This window comes from Chenopodium album, chromosome 25 (genome assembly GCF_948465745.1).
Source record: "Chenopodium album chromosome 25, dcCheAlbu1.1, whole genome shotgun sequence".
Classification (NCBI taxonomy): Eukaryota; Viridiplantae; Streptophyta; class Magnoliopsida; order Caryophyllales; family Amaranthaceae; genus Chenopodium; species Chenopodium album.
This window is the reverse complement of record NC_137858.1, coordinates 8,930,588-8,952,598: the sequence shown is the minus strand read 5'-3', so window position 1 is coordinate 8,952,598 and position 22,011 is coordinate 8,930,588. Positions and strand designations below refer to the sequence as shown.

At 32.7% G+C, this 22,011-nt stretch overlaps 3 protein-coding genes and 1 non-coding gene across 5 annotated transcripts; 3 read left to right on the top strand and 1 right to left on the bottom strand.

Annotated features, from left to right (window-relative positions):
- Positions 1-1,874: 1,874 nt before the first annotated feature.
- Positions 1,875-7,165, top strand: LOC145614203 (uncharacterized). Its single transcript, XM_081669219.1, has 9 exons — positions 1,875-2,074; positions 2,209-2,314; positions 3,897-4,201; positions 4,345-4,450; positions 4,548-4,910; positions 4,990-5,069; positions 5,179-5,303; positions 6,169-6,447; positions 6,785-7,165. Exons 1-9 carry the CDS (start codon positions 1,974-1,976, stop codon positions 6,796-6,798), a joined length of 1,479 nt encoding a protein of 492 aa, XP_081525345.1. The 5' UTR covers positions 1,875-1,973; the 3' UTR covers positions 6,799-7,165.
- A 1,506-nt stretch (positions 7,166-8,671) lies between these two features.
- LOC145614892 (putative disease resistance protein At1g50180) lies at positions 8,672-17,294 on the top strand. 2 transcript variants are annotated; one of them, XR_014107182.1, is made up of 4 exons: positions 8,672-9,395; positions 13,532-16,395; positions 16,502-16,564; positions 16,837-17,294. XR_014107182.1 is itself a non-coding variant. In XM_081669963.1 (3 exons), the coding sequence occupies exons 1-2, from the start codon at positions 8,753-8,755 to the stop codon at positions 16,351-16,353; spliced, it is 3,465 nt and encodes a 1,154-aa protein (XP_081526089.1). In that variant the 5' UTR covers positions 8,672-8,752; the 3' UTR covers positions 16,354-16,395; positions 16,502-17,294. The 2 variants fall into 2 exon arrangements, 1 of the variants encoding a protein (XP_081526089.1); XM_081669963.1 differs by having other exon boundaries at positions 16,502-17,294.
- A 2,309-nt stretch (positions 17,295-19,603) lies between these two features.
- Positions 19,604-22,000, top strand: LOC145613607 (uncharacterized). The gene is made up of 2 exons (XM_081668705.1): positions 19,604-21,668; positions 21,792-22,000. Exons 1-2 carry the CDS (start codon positions 19,604-19,606, stop codon positions 21,998-22,000), a joined length of 2,274 nt encoding a protein of 757 aa, XP_081524831.1.
- LOC145615759 (small nucleolar RNA R71) lies at positions 20,099-20,205 on the bottom strand. The gene has a single exon (XR_014107350.1). It is a non-coding gene; the product is annotated as a small nucleolar RNA R71 (small nucleolar RNA).
- Positions 22,001-22,011: the final 11 nt, after the last annotated feature.

Sequence of the window (22,011 nt, the reverse complement as noted above, 5' to 3'; positions counted from 1 at the left end):
GAGTAGATATATTTATGAGTTTGTGTACATGTCAAATTCGTCTTAAGTCTTAACTCAACTCGACTCGACTCGATATTCATGTGTTCGGAAACTAAATATAAATAGTGAATTTTTTTTTTTAAAAAAAAGAAAACAAACAAACCCAAAGTGAAAAGGGTTAATTTATTAATGAATTTATTACTTTTTTCAATAGTTATTAAGCTCCATTCTCTTTACCTTAATTTTGTTTAACTGAAATTATTTTTACTAAACTTAAATTATTTTTGCTAAACTTAAATTATATTTACTCAACTTAATTTTACTGAACTGAAATTATTTTTGCTTAACTGAAATTATTTTTACTGATTTTCTATTATAATTCTTCTTTAAGAAAACTAAATTTTACTGAGCTGAACTTATTTTACTTAACTGAAATTATTTTTACCGAACTGAAATTAATTTTACTGAACTGAACTGAAATTATTTTTACTTAATATTATTTTTGTAAGGTGAAGAGAACAGGGCCTTATACAACGTCCTTATTTTACCAGGTAACGGTCGCATTTAAATATGAATGGACAAACATACCCTCGCGTGTATCCCATGTTTTTCTGCTCTGGCCTCTAACTCAATCTAACATTCTCTCATCCTAACAAAGCACCACCGACCGAGGGCGAGGCCATCGAACATATCACTGGAGTTCAAGACTTTTTTTTTTTTTTTTTTTTTTTTGTGTGTGTGGAGGTTTAAACGCCTAATTTTTTCAAACTGTAGAGGAGAAACGTCTAAAATTTTCAACTCCGTAGAAGAATTAAAAAATTTAGCCGTTTCCACCCATAGAATTTTCCAGTTTTTTTTTTTATTTTTTTTTATATGTTTTTTGTTTTATTATAATTTTTTTATCCAAAACTTGAATTAAGACAACTAATATATCGTTAGAAAGCTCTAAAAGTTTACTTTCAAACCCAATTAGAATCAGCTCAATATCCTTTATAGATCTTACTAATATCTCATGTCTCATATGAGTGTCAAATTACTAATATCTCATACGTATCTCATATGAATAGTTTTTTAAAGACAACTACGAGTAGTATCTATCTATTTATTAAATTATTAAATAATACTAAAACAAAAAATGCTTACATTATTTTTGACACATGTCAAACTATTATTAAAAAAATTCCCGCCAAAACAATATATGATGTCATTTTTAGGTTTTTTATTTTATTTTTTATTTAGCTTATTTTTTAAAAGTATGTTGTATAAGTTATTTTTGGGGGAAACAAGCAACATTAATGTAATATAATGTCGTGTACTACTTTTAAATATTTTCAACACAACTAATCAACAATAATTTTGTTCTCAATTTAATTTTAATAATTTTGGCCTTATTATTTCATTTTTATTATACACATTACATTTGTATATTTCATATGAAATGCCTCATTTTTATATTATATAACAAATTAAATATGAAAAAAAAACTATTACTACCGTGCGATGCACGGGCACTAATCTACTTCAAATATTGAAATGAATCGAACCAAATCCCACACATCACAAGCCTAGGCTAAATTGCTAATAAGCACTCCCACGAGTCCCACCTCTTGGAGTACCTTTGAAACGAATGTCAAATTACGCGTTGATTGATGTGATTAACACCCTAAAAGCGGTTGTTAGTTTTTGTTTAATCAAAATTTGAAATCTTTTAATTATTCAACCCTACCCAAAATAAAACAAATAATGGCGCAATTTTTTCAAGATGGAGGGTATTTTTCAAAAGGAGTTTCCAATGTCAAAAATTCGAAATTCAAAAAGGCAAAAAATTCTCATAGAAAACATAAAATAGAACTACTTGTATGCGCCAAAGTCCAAACACGGTAATTAAATAAAATTAAAAAAAAAAAAAAAAGTGAGTTCACTCTTCCCTGAAACCTGCTGAGTGCTGACCTCATTTTCCACAAACCTTCCTTGAGCAACAACATCCTCTAACAATGGCGGAAAAAGCTCAGGATAATCAAACGGCGCTCGATATCGAGTCTCAAATCAAGTCCGCCATTAATTCTCGCTCTTCTTACTTCCAAGAACAAGCCGAGTAACTCCTTTTTCTCTCTCTTCAATCTTCTTCTTTAGTTTCTAGAATCATCTTTGGGTTCAATTTGATGTTTGTTTGAGTTTTTGATTGATGAATTTTGATTTTGTTTTGTGATTTGTTGAATGAATTTGCAGTTCTTTGACGTTTGAGAAAGTGCGGAGGTTACTTGAGAAGGATTTAGGGTTAGAGACTCACGCTTTGGATACTCATAAACGATTTGTTAAACAATGGCTTCAAACGGTATATTTTTTTTTTTTAATTTCTTTTTTTTTTTTTTGGATGATTTGTTTGTGATTGATTGTATTGTATTGGAGTGTGGTGATTATTGTTATGGGAGCTAAATTATGATTGATTTTTAGTTTGTTTGTAACAGATCTTTGGTTAATGTTGGATTGTTGATGTTTCTTTAAGCTTTATGCAGTAGCGATTATGGATTCGAGTTTTAATTTTGTTTAGTCATTGTTAATTTGAGCTGTTTATTGTTGATTATGTTGCATTTAGTGATTTGGCTTGTTATTTAGCTTAGTTTGGTTGGATAAAGGACGAGTCTTGCTCAAGTAAGGGTGTTGGGGAATGCTAATTGTTTACTTTGTTTTTTCGACGTCTTAGTATTTGGTAGCAAGTTTTGTAAAAGGGGGAAGATGATGGTTTAGTTTCTTCATGATTGATAAGAATTGGTGAAAATGTGTTTTTAAACATAGAAGCCGAGATTAGTTAGACAGTAGCGTTGTCAGAGGAAGCATGGAGCTATTGATTTTATTTGGAAGGCTGTGAGACAGCGTATGACTATAGATATATATTCCAGTGATTTGATAAACTTAACATCAATTTCTTATTATATAGTTGAAGGTTTTTCTGATAACTGGACACTCTCATATGGAGAATGTATTTAAGTGGTAATTTATTGTCTAAGATGACCCTATATTAAGGTGGATGTTTTGTTGTTTCCGTTTTCCCATATATGCCTGATAAATTTTCATAAGAAAACTGGTGAAATAAGTAGTGCATTGAGTTAAGCTGTTATGGGGAAGAAAATGGTAAATTGACTGGTCTAGCTTACTGTCATTAGGCAGCACTGTCTTCTATAATAACCTGAGGTCAGATGAAGTGTCTTTAAATGTTAGAAAAGATATGAGAGGAATCTATTGGGTTTATTTGGATGGTAGCTTTATGTAAAGGGAAGGTGTTTTGCAGGCATACTAAACAAGTCAAAACATTTAAAAAATAAGTCCCTGTATTCATGCAAGTGCAGAAACAAATGAAAAAAAATATCTTTTTATTATTCATGTTTAGGAGGAACCGCATAAGGAAAGGAGGAAATGTAATCCATTGAATATAGGCTAGAGTGACCAATCAGGGTCATTCCCCTCCAGCTATTTGAGATGAAATATTATGTGCCTCTTTCTCTCTTTCTGCCCTCCCCCACCCTCTCTTCCATCCATGTGATCTTTGGCTATTGGGCAATGTACTTATCTTTTTAGTTGAATGATTATGGTTATTCCTGACCTGAAATCCTCTTTAGATGACTTTTTTGCTTTAAACCTTGTTTACTTCAGATTTCAGAACACTTTTCATCAATTTAAGTGACCTAGTCAGATCTCAGATTCTTAGATTTTCTTCCTTTATGTCCTTACACTGTAGATAATAATAAAGAAGGAAATTTAAGTGAGGGAAAACTGGCCTGCTGATACGCAACAGCTTCTCAATTAACTTTATAAAATTGGGTTTCCATGGGAAATAATTACCTTATCTTGAATTCATAAAGATGATGTTGACGATCAAATACTCAAGGAAATATATGTTGCTCTTCTCTGAATGCTAGTGCATAGAATCTGCTACTTCTGATAACTTGTCCAAGAGCCAAGATGAAGCTGGGGAGAATGTTGTTTCCTCAACTGACAAACCACAACCTGTAGATGATCTTCAAGTGAAAAACGAAGCAGAGGAGGCAAACGCTGGAGGTGTACAAACAATGGAAGACTCTCCTGTTATGGGTCTCATGACAGGTCCTAAGAAAGAAAAACCTAATGTTGATGCTGAAGACACTGAAAGCAAAATTGTCCCAGATGAAATCACAATAAAGAAGGCCATTTGGGCTAGAGCTTCTTATCTCAGAGAGAATTCCGAGTATGTCTTCTATAGCTCAATTTTTATAGCTGTCATCTCTCTCATTCTCTCTTGGAAGGCGGGAGGGGTTGCCATTGTATCTTTTGATGCTCATTTGTCTATGGAAGAGTTTATAGTAAAGAAGAAATCTTTTTTATACTCAGGAATATTACATTGGTTGGACTACGTCGGCTTCTGGAGGAAGACATGGCATTCAAAAAACATTCATTGGATCCGTTCAAGAAGTTTATCGGTCAGGAAGTGGATGAGGTGAGCTAACACAAATTGGAACTCATTTGGAAGAGATAACAAAAAGTGGATGTGTTGAGATAAACATTGCTAATAGGTGTGACACTAATTTTTTCAGATATTAAACTTATCTGATGTTCCTCAATCCACTGAGAGTGAGAAGAAGAAGAATCCTAAGAAAAATTCTTCTCGAAAAGTCTCTTCCAATTCTAGAAAAGAGGAAACAGCTGCTTCTTCAGGGAATGAAAGTGATGAGGTTGAAGAAGAGGAAATGAAAGTTAGAAAGAGAAGTGCTACCAAAAGAAAGCCACAGAAAACAGAGTCAGTCAAAAAACGTAAAAAGACCGAGGAGGACACAAAAGGAGCCAGAAGAAAACAAAGTAAGGTTTCAAAATCTGCATCAGAGCAAAGTGATGAGGAGGAAGGCAGAAATGTTTCTGACAATGATAATTCTGATTCATCTGCTGAGAAACCTAAGAAGGTGAGATATCTCTCTATTTCTTCTAATTGATGAAATTCTTTATCAATATTATCTTCTATTGAAGTATTTTACTTAACAGAAGAAAGAAGTTCCTAAACCACCCTCATATGGCAAGCAAGTGGAGCGTTTAAAATCAGTGATCAAATCCTGCGGCTTGAGGTCTCTAATTTCTTAGTATCTCAATCTTTCAAATTAATGTTAGTAATTGAACAAGTTGCTACCACATGGTTTCTGTAAAGGCTAATGTTATTCCTTTGTTCTTCTGCAGTATTTCCCCTGCTATATACAAGAAAGTTAAACAGGCTCCTGAAAACAAGCGTGAATCCTGCTTGATGAAAGAGCTTGAAGAGATGCTTGCGAAGGAGGGATTGTCTACTAACCCTTCTGAAAAAGGTGAGTATGGTGGTAGAAGCTAGAAAGCACGGATTGTACATTTGTGCTTGTCTTGCTAGATTGCTATTTACTATCTGCTTAATAGTTTTTGGTTGTCCTTTCTTCAAATATATCTATAAAATTACCATCTACAGCTTAATTGGGCATGAAATTCAGGTGCAATAGTATCATTGAAAGATTTAGACTTTGCATGCATGGGTATATATGATACCATGAGCATCATGGGATGCAAAAAAAAAAAAAAACCAGAAACAGCCTTCTCATTGGCATTAAGATTTGTAGAATCAAGAGCTTTATTGTTTAAAAACAAGATGTGAACACCCTTCTGGACCTCGTTCAGAATTCTACGGGCTTGCAATAATCTGTTATGTGGAGATTTTAAGGTGCTTCTAGGGGCTGTAGTAAAGTATTGATTCAGCTTGCAATAATTGGCTCTTGTGTGTAATAATTAAGCTGTTGGCGCTTGTTGATTCCTCTTCAGGATCTAGCTTTGCTAAATCATTGTCTCTTGGTAATCCATAAATTCACTTGCTGAAAGTGGTACTACAGCTTTTTCCATTTGGTAACATTGACTACTGAAAGGTTGCGACTTACAAATTCCTTAGCTGGATATATTTCAAAATTTAGGAAAGTTAACTGAGCTTATTGCAGTGGGTACTGTATTCACCAATCACTGACATTTGCTAAGTTAGTTCATACTTATATTTATTTTGGCTTCGCTTTTGTAGATCATTTTAATAGTTACTTTCACACTGGTTGAAGCTTTTCAATTTATGGAGCTTAGGTGCTGAAATTTTTCATTGGAGCTTAGGTGTGTGATAGGAGAGCATGAAAAGGCACATTACTGACTTTTTATTATAAACAGAGATCAAGGATGTAAAGAAAAGGAAGGAAAGAGCAAAAGAACTTGAAGGCATAGATTTAAGCAATATTGTTTCAAGTGGTCGCCGACGATCTACCACCAGCTTTATACCTCCACCTAAGCCCAAAATTCCAGATCTCAGTGAAAGTGAATCAGAAGAAAGTGAGAATGACGATGATGAGGATGATGAAGAAGAAGGGGATGAGGAAGCAGAAGATGTGGAGGCTGATGAAGATCAGGAGAATGGTGGTAATGACAGTCAAAATGAGGCATCTGACAAAGGTGATTTTTTTTTTTTCTCTCTTCAATTTTATAACATGCCAACCTTCGTTGCCTCTTGGTCCAGGGATTATAAAGCATTTGATTGCTATATTTTGTCTGAGTGGATACTGTATAGTCAATATCGGTCAGTTGAACTACATTCTCACAAACCAGGTTACTCCATTGTAGTTTTCTGTGATGCTTAGGTTATTGGGTTGAGGTCCTAATATTCTGACAAGGTCTCTTGCTGCTGTGCGGAAACATTAGCTACAGAAAGGGTTGTGTAATTCTGATGGTTACTATTGCCCTGTATGCTGTATACTCTTTCATGCTGATTTTGGTTCTTTCTTCTCTGCAGGTAATAGTGAATAGTGATTGATCCTGGACGGTTCACTTGAAGTGCCAATGACAAGGAATTTGATAGGCATAGGATGAATATGTATTTATGATGTTTTTTTTTTTTTTTTTTTTTTTTTTTTTTTTTTTTTTGTGCTTATAGTTTTCTGAAAATTAGGAAGAGAGTATATTTAGTTCCATGGTTCGAAAATGCGGTTTCGATATTTGTTCATATCGGTAGAGCATTTGGTTAAATCATCATGTAATTCGATATTTGTTCAATGACTTATGAGTTTCTACTGTTGGCAATTATCACCTTTCTTGATAATGTCTTGAAGTTTGAATCAGAAGATATATATATATATTATATATATATATACACCGCAAAAAGGGTTAGCATAGAGGTAAAAAGGGTGTTTATGTACTTAAAACAAAAAAAACATAAAAAAAGAACCGTATCGAAAAGTGTTTTTTTTTTTTTTTTTTTTTTTTTAAAAATTTTAAATTTACAAAAGAACTTACAAAAAAAAAAAAAAACAAACATACTAAAAACGGAAACAGAGTAAATCACGTCGACGCGCCGTCCCTGCCAAACAATGAGCTTGAGCTATGAAAAGAACATTTGTAGAGCATATATAGTTTTTTTTTTTATTTTTTTTATTATAATTTTTATTTTTTAGGGCATATGTAGGGATTTTTTTTTTCTTTAGTAGTAAATAAGTTCAACATATTAATCACCATGATTGTATGTAGTAGTATGTATCCATTAATGAAAACAACCCCAGCGAAAGCAAAAAACACTACTAAATGCTATGGTAATGGAGGATATTGTATTGAATAATCATTCGTTGGGTTTTTTTTAATTTTTTTTTTAGCAATTACAATTAATACGCAATATTAAAATAATCACTACGAAAAGACATTTCTCTTGTAGTGCAATTTTTCCAAAAAAATAATGGTGTTCTCACCCAATTCATCTTCAGGCTAATCCGGATTCGAAACTCAGGTTTAAGTGGGTAGGTTCAAACCCTTTCTCAATTATCATCGAGGATTAAACATGCAATCCACGATCATCCCTACCAAATAACCCTATTGTAAAATCAATTACTTACTTTCTTTTCATAAAAAGAAAAAAAAATCTTGTAAATGTTTTTTTTTAGGATGTCCACCCGGTTTATTGGAGCTTAGCTCCGACTACATCCGAATCCGACCCGGGTAGCACCCATGGCTTTTGGTGGGTGAGTCTCCTAAAAAGAGTTTCTACATACGGTGAGGCTCGAACCGAGACCTCCCTTAACTGACATCAAGTTGATTATCACTTGAGCCAACTCTTGTTGGGAGGAGAGAATGTTAAATTGAGTTAAAGGTTAGGGGGAAAAACATGGAATACACGTAAGGATATGTTTGTCCATTCATGTTTAAATATGGATGTTACCTGGTCGTTTAACTTATCACTAATTTTCCTCACATTTATTTATTACAAATGAATGAAATTATAATTAGAAATTTTGAATAAATAGTAATAACTATTTCTTAAACAAAATGAATAAATCAATATATTTTAAATTTTTAATTGCGCAACACATGAAGTTAACCTATTATATTCATTACTTGGGAAACTAAAAGTATGATTCCATATATTCACTCAAGTGAAGGCTAGAATCAAGTATTTTACCCAAAGTCGATGCAAGATAGGTAAGATAAAAGTATGAATCAAGTTTAAGAAGTAAGGAATAACTTTATTCACACATATTGAAAGGTTTGTGTGTGATAACAAGTAAACATCTAATTACTTTTACTCTAAACTTAGTAAGGAATAAAATGCTACACATTATTTAAAGGTTGCAAGATCAATGAAATAACAACCACAACACATATTAAAAAAAAACATATTATATAACACCTTTCTCTCTTTGTTCCGACTACCACAAACAACCTTAGCCTCGACTTCAAAATTTCTTTAAGTGTTTGTCTTATAAAAACGCATAAGATGGTAGACTTTGCATTAGATGTCGTAAAGGCAACGACTCAGTTTGTAGCAGCTCAAGCGTGGGAGGAGATAAGCCTTGCTTGGGGTTTCAAAGATCACCTTGAAAATCTCAAGAAAAAATTCTTGCACCACCAAAACCTTTTAGAGGTTGTTGGAAAAGAAAAGCATGATGTGGATAACCCCATTGTGAAAAATTGGCTCCAACAAGTCACGAATGTGGCTTATTTTGCTGATGATGTTTTGGATGACTACGCCTATGAAATGCTACGTAGGGAACTTGAATTGAGTAAGAACATCTTGCGTAAAAATAAGGCGTGCACTTTCTTCACTGTCTCGAAAAACCCCTTAGTTTTCCGCTTTCGGATGAGTCACAAGGTGCTTGAGATCCTTGCCAAGTTTGATGAGTTGGACAAGGAGGCTAAAAAAATTGGTCTCAAACCAATCAAGATAGTAGAGCAATCTACTAATTCCTCTCATAGTGTCGATGATGTCAAGAGGATAAATTTGGAGGATATTCGGAAAAATCCAAGTGCTTCTGTATTTGTTGGGAGAGAAGAAGATAAGAAAAAGTTGCTAGAAATGATGTGTAGTCCAAACAATGATAAGGAACATCTCTTCACCATTGCTATTTTTGGGCTTGGAGGTAAACTTTAAGTATGCATGTGCTTTTGAATTTGTTTTGTGTTTTGTATTTTGTATTATGTTCATAGTGCTATACACTATTACATTAATTCAAAACTAAACTCCCCCTATACAATAACATATACCCAAAATTCAAAAACAATTTAATTTAATTGCAATCGATCTAAAAGATATTATTCTCTTTACTAAGTTTGGTCCTGTGCTATTAGGAATATTAATTATAGCTAGTAAATATATCTTTGCCTAACAATAAGATACTACATTATCTTTTCCTAATAGCCACGCACTTTCACTATCTGTTACGAGTATTACCTTAACATACACTATTAAATTACAAAGGTTTAAAATTGTATTAAAAAAAAAATCCACGCATACAGCTAGATACATACACTCGACAAAATCTAACCACAATATATTAGTACCAAATTAGATATATAATATAATAAAAATAAAAATAAACCCTTCAAAAATAAAACTAATTATATATGTACAAAAAAAATAATAATGTATCTTAATCTATTCGTTACATATAATTAACACACTCAAACTTCAATACTTTTTATATATACTAAAGTAATCCCCAACCTTATCCCCTAATACACGTGGTCATCCTTAAAAAATTTCCCCCCAAAACTTTTGTTTTTTGTTTTTCATTTTTTTTCATCTTTTTAAAAAGTTTGTTACTGTATTAGAGATAATTTGGTTATTTTTTTTTTAAAAAAAATAAATTTAATTATCTTAATCCTTTTCATTTATTAAAATTCAAAAATAAAGAAAATTTTCCCACAATATTTATTATATTATAAAAAAAACTTTTAATAATTATGTACTTTGAACTAATTACAACACCTATAAACAAATACAAAATTAGAGTGTGTCAAAAAAAAATTAGAGTAATTTATAAACATATATATTTTTTTTTTAGTAAATATCCGAGCTCACTATTCACACACTATTTTGTAATTTATATATAATAAAAAATAAGGTGATGTGAGATCTTGTTAGAATTGGCATGATATATATTTTCTAAATAAACCTTTTTATTAAATTTTTTTTATTGGAAATTAAAAATATTAATAGTTAAATTTGTGCATTGACAAACGTATTAAAGAAACATGTCAACTGAAAAAAAAAAAAACCGGAGGAAATATTAATTTTAACTACTACTCCATATAATGTCTAGGTAATGTATAAAACCATTTGTCATGTGCCATGTTTTTAAATAGATATTTTGAAATTTTATTAAAATCGATAATTTTAGATAGATAATTTGTTTTATATCTACGTAAGGAATAAGTACTGTGATTTTAATACTACGCCGTTGATTTATGACTTTAAGTAACTTTTTTTTTTTGAGAACCATGACTTTATAGTAACTTACAAAATACTCCGTAGCTAATATATATGTTTAAAAATGTTATATGTTGTAATCAATTTTGATATAAACGTGATTAAACTAATTTAAGAAGACTACTGAGACAACTATACTGCTCTCCCTCCCCTCAAAAAAAAAAAAAAAAAAAAAAAAAGAAAAAAAGAAGAAGAAGAAAAAAAAGTTATTGATTGTGCATATATAACTTTTCTCATTATACAGTACTTTTATCAATGTAAAATTATTCTTAGCAAATTCAATGCTTCTATTCTTGAACAAAACTTGGCATACTTGGTAATTAAGAGTACTAGATTAGACCCCGTGCCATGCACAGTTTTCACTCTTTGTTACTGATATCAATTTAAAATTATATATAAATATAAAAAAGAATTTAGTCCATAATCTATTTTTCATTCAACCCCAAATCAAGCACTTGAAATACTTTTTTTTTTTTTTTTTTTTTTTTTTTTTTTTTTTTTTTTTTTGTAATGATACATATTATATTTTTAATTCAAACTTTCTTCTATTTTGAACCTTGATGGCATATAATTTTTTTTATTTCACATTTCAAAAATTTTCATTCACTAATTACGTTAGGTTGAAAGATATATGTTCATGATTTTCTTATTATAAATAATAATTCTATACATTAAAAATAATTAGGCCACATTCACTTCACCTTAAAAAAAAATAATATTCAGTCAAAATAATTTTAGTTCAGCAAAATTAATTTCATTTCGGTAAAAATAATTTCAGTTCAGCTAAAATAATTTCAGTTCAGTAAAAACAATTTCAATTCAGTAAAAATTAGTAAACTTAAAGAAGAAATATAATTGAAAATCAGTAAAATAATTTTAGTTCAGCAAAAATAATTTCAATTTAATAAAATTTTTCAGTTTAGCAAAAATAAGGTGAAGTGAACGAGGCCTTACTTGTATAGGAATTTATAGAAAGATCTGGTTAGAAATCTAACTTGGCAAATATGTTATTATATGATTTTTTTCCCTAAATTTTGGAAGAAGATACTCTGTGAGTATTCTATAATCATTTTTTTTATATAAAAAATACTAAGGACACACCAGAAAATGACATGTGTCATTGCTGGTGTATCTTTTAGTATATAAGTTATTGAATGATTTCCTTATATTTTACACATTTAAGTTTTGTACCTTATCGAGTGAGAGTCCCTAGATAGCAGTAAATGTGTAATCTATTCACCTGATCTTATTATATGAACTTATTTAAGTTGTAACTTGAACTTGATAACCCTTATCAAAACTTATTTTTTCTAAAGTGAACTTATATGAACTTATCTGAATCTATTATACTTGAAATAAGAAAAAATATGGTGAGTAGAATAAACTTTAAGTAAAGATCCCCTCATCTTATCACTCTAATTTCAAACATATGGCCTAATTTTTTTTTATTTTTATTTTTTTAAAATTATGCTTCTATTGTTTCTCTTTTCACTTTTTTCCCTAGATTTACAAATGCCTCTATTTTTGATTTGGGACGTTCAAATGCAATCTAAGTTTTATTGTAGATCTAATGACAAACCAACTCCCATTTCCTCTTTTTTTTTTTTTTTTTTTTTTTTTTTTTTTTTTTTTTTTTTTTTTTTTTTTTTTTTTTTTTAGTGAAGTCTTTTTTGCAATTTGATATTGTGTGAGATTTTATTTTAAACTACTTTTGGTGTAGATATATCCAAAACTAAATTAAACTACAAGTTTCAACAAATCATTGTAGGATAAAAATGAAGTACATGAATAAAAAAAATAAGTAAATTTCATTTGTTAGAGATATACTTCTTATTAATAAGAACTATACCGTTGACTACTTTTTAGTACACTTTTTATGTTGATTGAATCTTGTATCTATGTTATTTATTTATTTATTTTTTTTTTCAAAAACTTTTAGGCACACTTGGTTGGAAAGTAGTTTAATATACATCGGATCGGCTAATATTTAGTGTAGCGTTTTATCGATAATATTTAGAGGTAACTTTTTAGGAAAATACATATAGTTATCTTTATTTATACATTAAGAATATCTTTTAATACATATAGTTTTTTGAAAGAGAGTAATATAATAAATTAATTCTTTTTTAATGTTTTTTTTACTATGCATAGCGGTAAATTTATTTTATCGTGATTATTTCTACCATTTTTTATTTCTTCTTTTTTAAGTTTTCATGATATTTTAAGTAGTGGAAAGAGATAGACAAGTATGTAAAAGTTAGTAATTTTATGTCAAAAATTGAAAGGGACACACCTAATTAAGAAGGTGGGAGTACGTAATTTGCATGGAATTAAAAATAAAATAAAATAAATAATGGTGGCACCATTTCCATTAGTCAACAACTTTTTCTCTTCCTAACTTTATTGGTTGCGATTTAATCTACATATACTTGTATACATTTTTGTAGATGAAGATAAATCTTTCATCGTTACAATATATATTCCCCACTATATATAGACCTTCTTATCCTAATAGACATACTAATAATTCTTCCTTTAAAAAATACACTTTATTATAACGGTGTACTTTGTACATTGAAAAATGCAAATGACATAAAATAGCAAACAGTTACTTTTCTTCACGAGATTAATAGTTCACTGTACTATTTTTTTTCTCTATTCTCTTTCTAACGTTGAAAGGTTGTGATTTATTCTATTTTTGGTAAATAAAGATCAATATTTTATCCTTACAATATTATCAAATCCTCATTATTATATTATTGAATTCTGTTATTGTTCAATAATCAGGTTTTGGTAAGACAACTTTAACAAGAGCTCTATACCAGAACGAAGAGAAAGTTGCAAAACATTTTGATAACAAAATGTGGGTATGTGTGTCTGAGGATTTCAATGTTGATAGAATTTTGAAGGAAATGGTTGAATTGCTTTCAGAAAAGAAATGCGACTTGACTAACATGGCAGCAATTATGAAAGAACTTCAAAAAGAGTTGAAAGACAAAAGGTTCTTGCTTGTACTTGATGATGTTTGGAAAGAAGACAAAGCCTTATGGGATTCATTGAAAAACCAATTGAGGACAATTGAGGGTCGTCAAGGTAGTGTGATTTTGGTTACTACTCGTAGTAAAAAGGTTGCAACGAGTGCTGGGGTTCGTGAACCATATGAGTTGAAAGGATTATCAGACGAGGATAGTTGGACATTATTTGAAAAACAGGTCAATATTCCTACTCCTTCTCATAAGGAGGTAGGACATAGGATTGTTAAAAAGTGTAACGGTGTTCCTTTGGCAATAACAACTATGGGAGGTTTACTTCAATCGAAGGAAAGGATACAAGATTGGGAATCGATAGAGAATAATGAAGTATGGGCTACTTCGTCGGAAAATGATCCAAATTACATTTTACCGTCGTTGTTTTTGAGCTATCAGCATTTGCCTTCGCTTTCTTTGAAACAATGCTTTGCCTACTGTGCGACCTTCCCCAAAGACCACATAATGGATAAGAATGAGCTCATTGATCTTTGGATTGCTCAGGGATTCCTTAAAACTGTTACAAGCAACTCGACTTTGACAATGGAAGAGACAGGGGAAGGCTTTTTCAAAATTTTGTTGAATATCTCATTCTTACAATTCGAGGATGATCGGGAAAAGAATAACACTAAAAGAGAAATATGGAAATGCAAGATGCACGATTTAGTGCATGATCTTGCAATCCATATCTTCAATCAGGAGTTGTTCATTTGGGATGCTAAAGCTGATATATCATTCACTGCATTCAATAATTGTCGTCATCTTGTATTATTTGATTTTAAAGAGGAGAAAAGCAAAGCTTTGAAGAAAGAAATAATACAACAAGTACGAACAATGAATATATGGAGTGGGAAGTGCCCGAGTTGGAATGTGTTAACTGAAGCAAGATGCTTGCGAACCTTGATAATAGTTAACAAAGGGATAACAGAAGTGCCGTCTACAATTGGGAAATTGAAGCATTTGAGATATCTAGATTTGTCATCCAACCCAATCGAAATTTTACCTGACTCTGTATGTAAGCTCTATCAGCTGCAGGCATTGATTCTCTTAGAGACGAGGTTAAAGGAGCTACCAAAAGAATTGTGTAAGTTGGTCAATCTTAGACGACTTATGATATCGGGCTGTGTTTGCAAACACCTTCCGATTAATGATCTTGGGAGGTTGCCTAATCTGAGGGGCTTGTGTCTATATAAGTTGTCCGAAGTGGAATGTGTAGGTGAAGAGGTAAATGGTAATGAGAATGAGGAAATCCATATCCATGAAAGCCTTGATACCACGAATAAGGGCAAATATATTGACGGGCCGTCTCTAGAAAATGAATTCTTCCCAAGTTTAACAGAGCTTCGAATTCGTGATTGTGAACGTTTGAGTAAGCTAAACCTTGTACCCCCTACTGCTAATGGTACCACTGTAGTAGTCCCATTCCCATATCTTGAGGTTTTAGAAATAGTTAAGTGCCCAAAGCTAGAAGTTGTGGAAACAAGTCCAGCCTTGAGTTTTAATTCCCTAAGAAGTTTATATCTTGAGGAATTTGGTGAGAGTGAAGAACCCTTGGATATAATCAAGTATCACATAAGTGGTAGTCTAACTTCTCTCATTGTTAATAAGATGCCTGGGATGAAAAGCCTACCTCAATCTCTGTCAAATTGTTCTAGGCTAGAGACATTTTGTTTAGATGAATGTCCAAAGTTAGTGTGTTTACCCAGTGGTCTGAGTTCCCTTGTCTCTCTTAAGCATTTGAAACTGTCCGGTTGCGGAGCCTTAGTTAGTCTTCCAGATGATATGTTCAAGGGTCTTTCCTCCTTGCATACATTGATAATTGGTGATTGTGAGAGGTTAGAAAAGATCCCAACTAGTGTCACGGAATGCACATCTTTGGAAAAACTAGAAATAAGAAGTTATGAATCACTAAAGCATCCCATTCCAGATTTGAGTAAATTGCAGGGCCTTGTTGAGTTGCATATCAATGTTGCAACAAGTTCAGTGCTAGAGTGGATTCCACATCTTCCTCACCTTCAATGTTTAACTGCTTCAGTGGAGCATGAAATAGAAAGCAGAGATGATACTCATAGTACTAGTACAAGTACAAGGTGTATGTCTTATTTGACGGTGTTCTGTAATGACAACCACCACACCATCACTCCTCCACCCCATAAACCCAATAACTCCCTTAAAGTACTTCGCTTGCTTGATATGAAAAGTCTGCCTCAACAACTACTTCAACTCCACCCCATCAAAATGAAAAGTCTGCCTCAACAACTACTTCAACTCCACCTCCCTAACCTTAAATCTCTGGCTCTTTATTTTTTTGAAGAGTTAGAAAGTCTTCCTGCAGAGTGGATAGGCACCCTCTCATCTCTTGAAGAATTGGTGTTAGTGCATTGCAAGAAGTTGACACATCTACCTGCCAAAGAGCATCTTCCCCAAAATCTCAAAAGAATCTTCATTGGGACATGTCCAATTTTGAAAGAAAGAATAAGTGCCAAAGAAGATGGGCCTGATTCTGGATCTGAATGGCACAAAATTTCACATGTTCCCTATATTTCGATCGATTTTAGAAATATACAAGAGCCCAGAAAATGATGATGGGGCATGGAGTCTGCTTGTATCCTTACATACAACAAGGTTTGGTTTTTTTTTTGTTTTTAATTGTTTGATTGAATACATTTTACTATTTACTAAACTTTGTTTTCCATTTCTAATTGACAACATTTCCTCTGTTTCGGATCAGAAGCAATTGCAAGATTGAATTATATGGCGTTGATGGTGGTGTTGCAACTGATCCAAAATGAAGGTAATTATCAAGGAATTTATTTTATGTTTTGTTTGATTCATATTTATTACTTGTACCCTTAGTTATCGGGTGTCATATACTCAGATTCCGTATTCAAGTATATAACAGCTTCCAAGTCCAACGTTTGGAAGTCGTAGCTACTTCTATTAGAAACGTTAAGCATGTCGTCTAACATCATGTTTTATCTACTACCTCCGTTTCATATTTTTTGCAACTTTTGCCAAAAATGGATGCTACACATTATTTGCAACTAATTTTTCTTTCCTTTTTAGGTTGTCATTTCTCTCTTTCTCTCTTCTCATCACATGCATTCTTAATTTTCTCTCTCTATCTTACACTCACAAACAAATTTTGCCTAAGAGTCCGTGCACTTTTCAAAGTTGCAAAAAATGTGAAACGGAGGTAGTAAATTTATTTTTATAACAGTCAACACACTCATCGACATACAAACTCTAGACCTGAAGATAGTCGAGGCGGAGGCTGTGGTGTTGGGCTATCACATGGATGTAAAATTAATTGTCGTTGAAGGAGATGTATTGATGCAAGAGATAAATAAATGCAAGCATTATTGGACTTGTCCGTGATGGCTCTTACTTGAATGTAATTTATGAGACTAGCAACTATGTTAGTTAATTAATTTGTTTGTTCATGTTATTTTTAATAATCTACTTGGAAATAAAATTTGCCAGCATTCATCCTCACACTCTTCTTAAATGCTCACTAAGGGTATTAGTTGTTGATCAAGAATTTTATTACTAAAAGCTAGTTACCTTCGGTTTATTATTAAATTGCATCAATCATATTTACATATTACCAATAACTAGACATTATTAGGATGTTTGTCAGGTTGACCACTTATAAAACAAAACATACAATGTGATCATCTCCTTCTATAATTAATCATCGTCCTCAAACAAGCACCAACTAACTGATTAGGATTGGTAATTAATTATGTTTGATCATAAGATTTTTCAGCTGAAACTTGCATTGGGAGAGCAAAGTAAAGTGATATCCCAAATTCCCAACAACATCATCAAGCCCAGCCCCACTCTTTAATTGTGAATAGATGATTCATAATCACATCTGATAATTAAATTGACATCCAAAGTACTATACGTGGTAAAATATACTCTGGGCCTCCGTCTCCTAATAATAGTCAATGAAACTATTGACTTTTATTTAGGGGTAAAAGGTAGTAACAAAAGTTACCTTTTTTTTAATTGTTTATAATTAAAGAACTGAGGAGCATTAAATATAGAAGAGGAGAAGTTGAGTTTTGCATCAAGTTCAATTTTAACAAAAATTAGCTTAAATAAACATACATTAACGAATTCAAATAAACAGAGTATTTAGATAAATTTTCAAAAAAAAAAATAACACGTTTAGATAGGTTGTTAGAATTAGAAAGAAAAGACCTTAATAATCTCATTAATAAGGGATGAATATGATAAGTCGATATTATACCGTTATTCTTGGGTTATTTGGAATGCGTTTACTATAGAATTTCAACTTATAGTTCGTGTTTTTGTATGTTTTATCCAAGGTGGACTCGATTTCTTCTATTCTGGTTGTTATATTGTGATTTCAGGATGAAATGGAGCATTTGGAGTGATGATGAGGATGCTATGACATTTTGAGATAGATCGGTGAGCTTCATAAAGAGATTTACAAGTCATAAGAAGTTGGAGTGCTAGATGATGATATTGCTACATGGCCGTGTACCATAGACTACATGGTCATGTGATTCTTCCATCCACGCTTACATGCTACATGGCCGTGTACCCTTAACTACACGGTCATGCGATAGTTCCAAGTATGAATGTTTAATTTGCTACACGGTCATGTACCACGAGCTACACGGTCGTGTGATTCCATCACCGTATGAAGTCCGCCTACACGCTCATGTACCTCTCAGCTACACGATCGTGTACCCATCAACACACGGCCGTGTACATGTGCGCAGAAGATTTATTTTATTTATTATTTTATGTTTATTTTTAGGAAAGTATAAATAGGGGTTTTAACCCTATTTTAAAACATCTAATTTTCATTATAGCCTTTTCCATTCTACGTTGTTTTGTGAGAGAACACATAGAACTCCATTGAAACATTCATCTTAATTCAATTTCAAGTATTTCTCTTTCATCTTTAATCTCTTTAATTTTCTATTGTTATTATGTTTTCTTTAATTTTTTGTCTTGCTATTTCTATTATCATGTGTGAGTAGTTTCATAATCTAGGGTTAGGTTGAACCCTAATATGGATTGATGTATTATTTGATTCCCAATTCCTAATTTAATTAATTTATAATTCTTCTTTGTTAGGGTTGGTTTTATTATCAATGATTAACTAGAAATAGTATTATTGAATGTGATTAGGTTTACAACGAAAGTTGATTCTTAATTGATTTTAGAACCCTAATTAAAAGTAAGAGCTTTTATGCATGAAAATAGCTAATTGTTCTTGCTAGGACTTATAGGATGCTGTTCTCAATGTCTTTAATATGTATGATTCCATGAAAATAGGTATGATTTCATGTTAGGGAAGCTATTAGTTGATCGAAAGAAACTCTTAGTATTGTTTTAGGGAGCATCTGTCCTATGGAATGTTAATTGATTTAATTGAGGGAAAGGGATTATTCTATTGCATTGATTCATATTAGTGGGGATACTTAATCTTAGATGTTTTTAGTTCTTGATTAATTCCATAGTATTATTATTCATTGCTTATTAGTTGATATTGCTCTTAGTTATTAATTCTATCGATATTGATTGGTTACTCGCTTAGTGTTTACTTGAGTCTATTTAATTAGTTGAACCATAGTCTCTTGGGATCCGACCCTTACTTGCCCGTCTACATAGTAGTGGTCTTGTTAGGTTATTTTTGTTAGGTACGCGACACGCCTATCAAATTTTGGCGCCGTTGCCGGGGACTAACAGTTTCATTCTAGTTATTCGTGATTCGTTTTTACTAAGCATTTATTTTCTTGCTTCGGCTATTGTTCCTTGTTTTGATCTTCCGTTTTAGTTTCTTTGTTGCATGCAAACTCGAAGTTCAGGTTCAGATGATTTAACACCTTTTGATTCTGAGATCGAAGCTACTGCAAGAAGACGAAGAGGTAAAAGGAGGAAAAATCAAAATACAAGAGACATGGTTGATCCAGGAACAAAATATCTTTTGGAGTATGGTATTCCGGATACAACAACCAGATTCCTCTCGAGTATTGTTAGACCACCTGTCACCGCTCAGAGTTTTGAGTTGAAGCCCCAATTCATACAGTTCATCTCCAATGATTCTTTTGCGGGCTCACCTAATGATTGCCCAGTGAGTCACATTGATAGTTTCTTGGAGAAGTGTGACACCATGAAGCTCAATGGTGTCACTGATGATGCTATTAGACTACGCCTTTTCCCTTTTTCACTACGGGATAGAGCCAGGGAGTGGTTACGAGATGAAGGTATTGGTTCTTTTGATACGTGGGACAAGCTTGCCAAGGCCTTTCTTGTCAAATTCTTGGGGCAAGAGAAAACAGCAAAATTAAGGAACGAGCTATCTACTTTCCATCAATTCAATGACGAATCCCTATATGACGCATGGAGAAGATTTAAGCGATTGCAAAGACAATGCCCTCACCATGGTATTCCAGAGTGGATGTTGATCCAAACGTTCTATAATGGTTTGACCCATGAGTTTCGCATATACATTGACGCTGCGTCCGGAGGTTCTATCATGACGAAGAACCCAACCGATGCAAAGGATTTGATTGAGAAGATGGCGGCTAATGATAATTACCATCCAAGGGGACGAAATGCTATCAACATAGGTAATAAACATGATGTTGATGCTCTAACCATGTTGAATAGTTCTGTGCAGGCACTAACTCATAAAGTCAATCTGCTCCAAGCTGAGTCCCCTCGACCCTCGATGGAAACTTGTCAAATGTGTGGATTGCAAGGCCATACTGCGCGGGAGTGTCAACCTAATTATGATGGAATGACGATTGAGCAAGCTAACGCTTTTTATACCACGACCTCCACAAGGCCATTTGATGAAGGGTGGATAAATCATCAAGGGTTCTCATACAAGAACACTCAAGCTATAGCAAATCCTCCACCACCATCCGCTTTTCAAGCAAGGGCACCTTTCAATCATCAATCCACACAACCACCACCACCTCAGGCCTCAACATTTGATCTTGAATCAATTATGAAGGATTTTACTACCTCCCAAATTCAACAACAAGAGCTTATATCAAGGCAATTTGAGCTACAAGCAAAGCAAAATGAATATTTTCAAAACTCAATCCAATTGCTCACCGCTCAAAATAAGAGGATAGAGACTCATCTTTCTCAACTTTCACAACAAGTGAGTCATCTAACAACTCTTCAAGATCAAGCAAAAGTCCAGACAAAACAATGCAATGTAGTTTTCGTGAAGAGTGATGAATTGACTATAGGAGGATTAGAAGAGAAAGCGTGCAATGTGGAGTCAAGAACAGAGAAAAATGAGAAGGAAGGTCCCAAATATGTTACTCCACAAGCATATGAGGAGCCGATGCCTTTCCCGCAAAGGCTTTCAAAAGCCGTGCTCGATAAGCATTTTGGGAAGTATTCTGAGACTCTTAAAAAGGTATATGCTACCATTCCTTTTTCCGATCTTGTAATTCAAATGCCTCAATTTGCAAATTTTGTGAAAGGAATTCTAGATCATGATCATAATGATAAGAAATTAGAAAGTTTGGTAGTAAAGGAGAAATGTCTAAATCTTTTACATGATAGCTTACCACCTAAATTGCATGATCCTGGTAGTTTTACTATCCCTTGTATGATAAACGAAACATATTTCGATAGGGTCTTGTGTGATCTAGGTGCTAGTATTAACTTAATGCCTTCTTCGGTGTATGACAAATTAGGTTTGAAAAACCTTAAACCTTCCCCCATATCTCTTCAGATGGCTGATAGAACTGTTAGACTCGCTAAGGGTGTAGTTGAAGATGTATTAGTTGAAATTGGTAAACTTGTCTTTCCTGTTGACTTTGTTGTAGTGGATATGAAAGAAGACCATAAGATCCCACTTATCTTTGGTCGCCCTTTTCTTGCTACAAGTCAAGCTTTAATAGATGTTCCTAAAGGACAAGTGACCATTAGAGCTCAGGATAAACAAGTTGTGTTTAAGCTTTTCAATGACCATAATTTTACTTTTGATGGTGGTACTTGTTTGAGAATAGATGCTACTAACCCTTTGGTTGATAAGTGTGTTTCTAATAGAAATCTTGTGAGCAAAAATGACTATATTCCACCACATGATGGATTTAACTACTTCAAAATAAGCTCAGATACAAAGCACATCAACTCTAATTTGAAGGAGTTGTTTGGAGGTGGATATATTAATGAGCAATGCCACGGAGTATCTTCTCCGTGTGGTGACCCAGGTTGAGCTACTAAAGG

What these genes read in the sequence shown, in the direction of transcription:
- LOC145614203 (XM_081669219.1), top strand. Translation starts at nt 1,974, where the DNA reads ATGGCGGAAAAAGCTCAGGATAATCAAACGGCGCTCGATATCGAGTCT. An exon ending in TCGGTCAGGAAGTGGATGAG is followed by an intron (nt 4,451 to 4,547) that starts GTGAGCTAACAC and finishes TAATTTTTTCAG; the next exon opens with ATATTAAACTTATCTGATGT. An exon ending in ATCAAATCCTGCGGCTTGAG is followed by an intron (nt 5,070 to 5,178) that starts GTCTCTAATTTC and finishes GTTCTTCTGCAG; the next exon opens with TATTTCCCCTGCTATATACA.
- LOC145614892 (XM_081669963.1), top strand. Translation starts at nt 8,753, where the DNA reads ATGGTAGACTTTGCATTAGATGTCGTAAAGGCAACGACTCAGTTTGTA. An exon ending in TGCTATTTTTGGGCTTGGAG is followed by an intron (nt 9,396 to 13,531) that starts GTAAACTTTAAG and finishes TTCAATAATCAG; the next exon opens with GTTTTGGTAAGACAACTTTA.
- LOC145613607 (XM_081668705.1), top strand. Translation starts at nt 19,604, where the DNA reads ATGCAAACTCGAAGTTCAGGTTCAGATGATTTAACACCTTTTGATTCT. An exon ending in TCGCCCTTTTCTTGCTACAA is followed by an intron (nt 21,669 to 21,791) that starts GTCAAGCTTTAA and finishes GTTTGAGAATAG; the next exon opens with ATGCTACTAACCCTTTGGTT.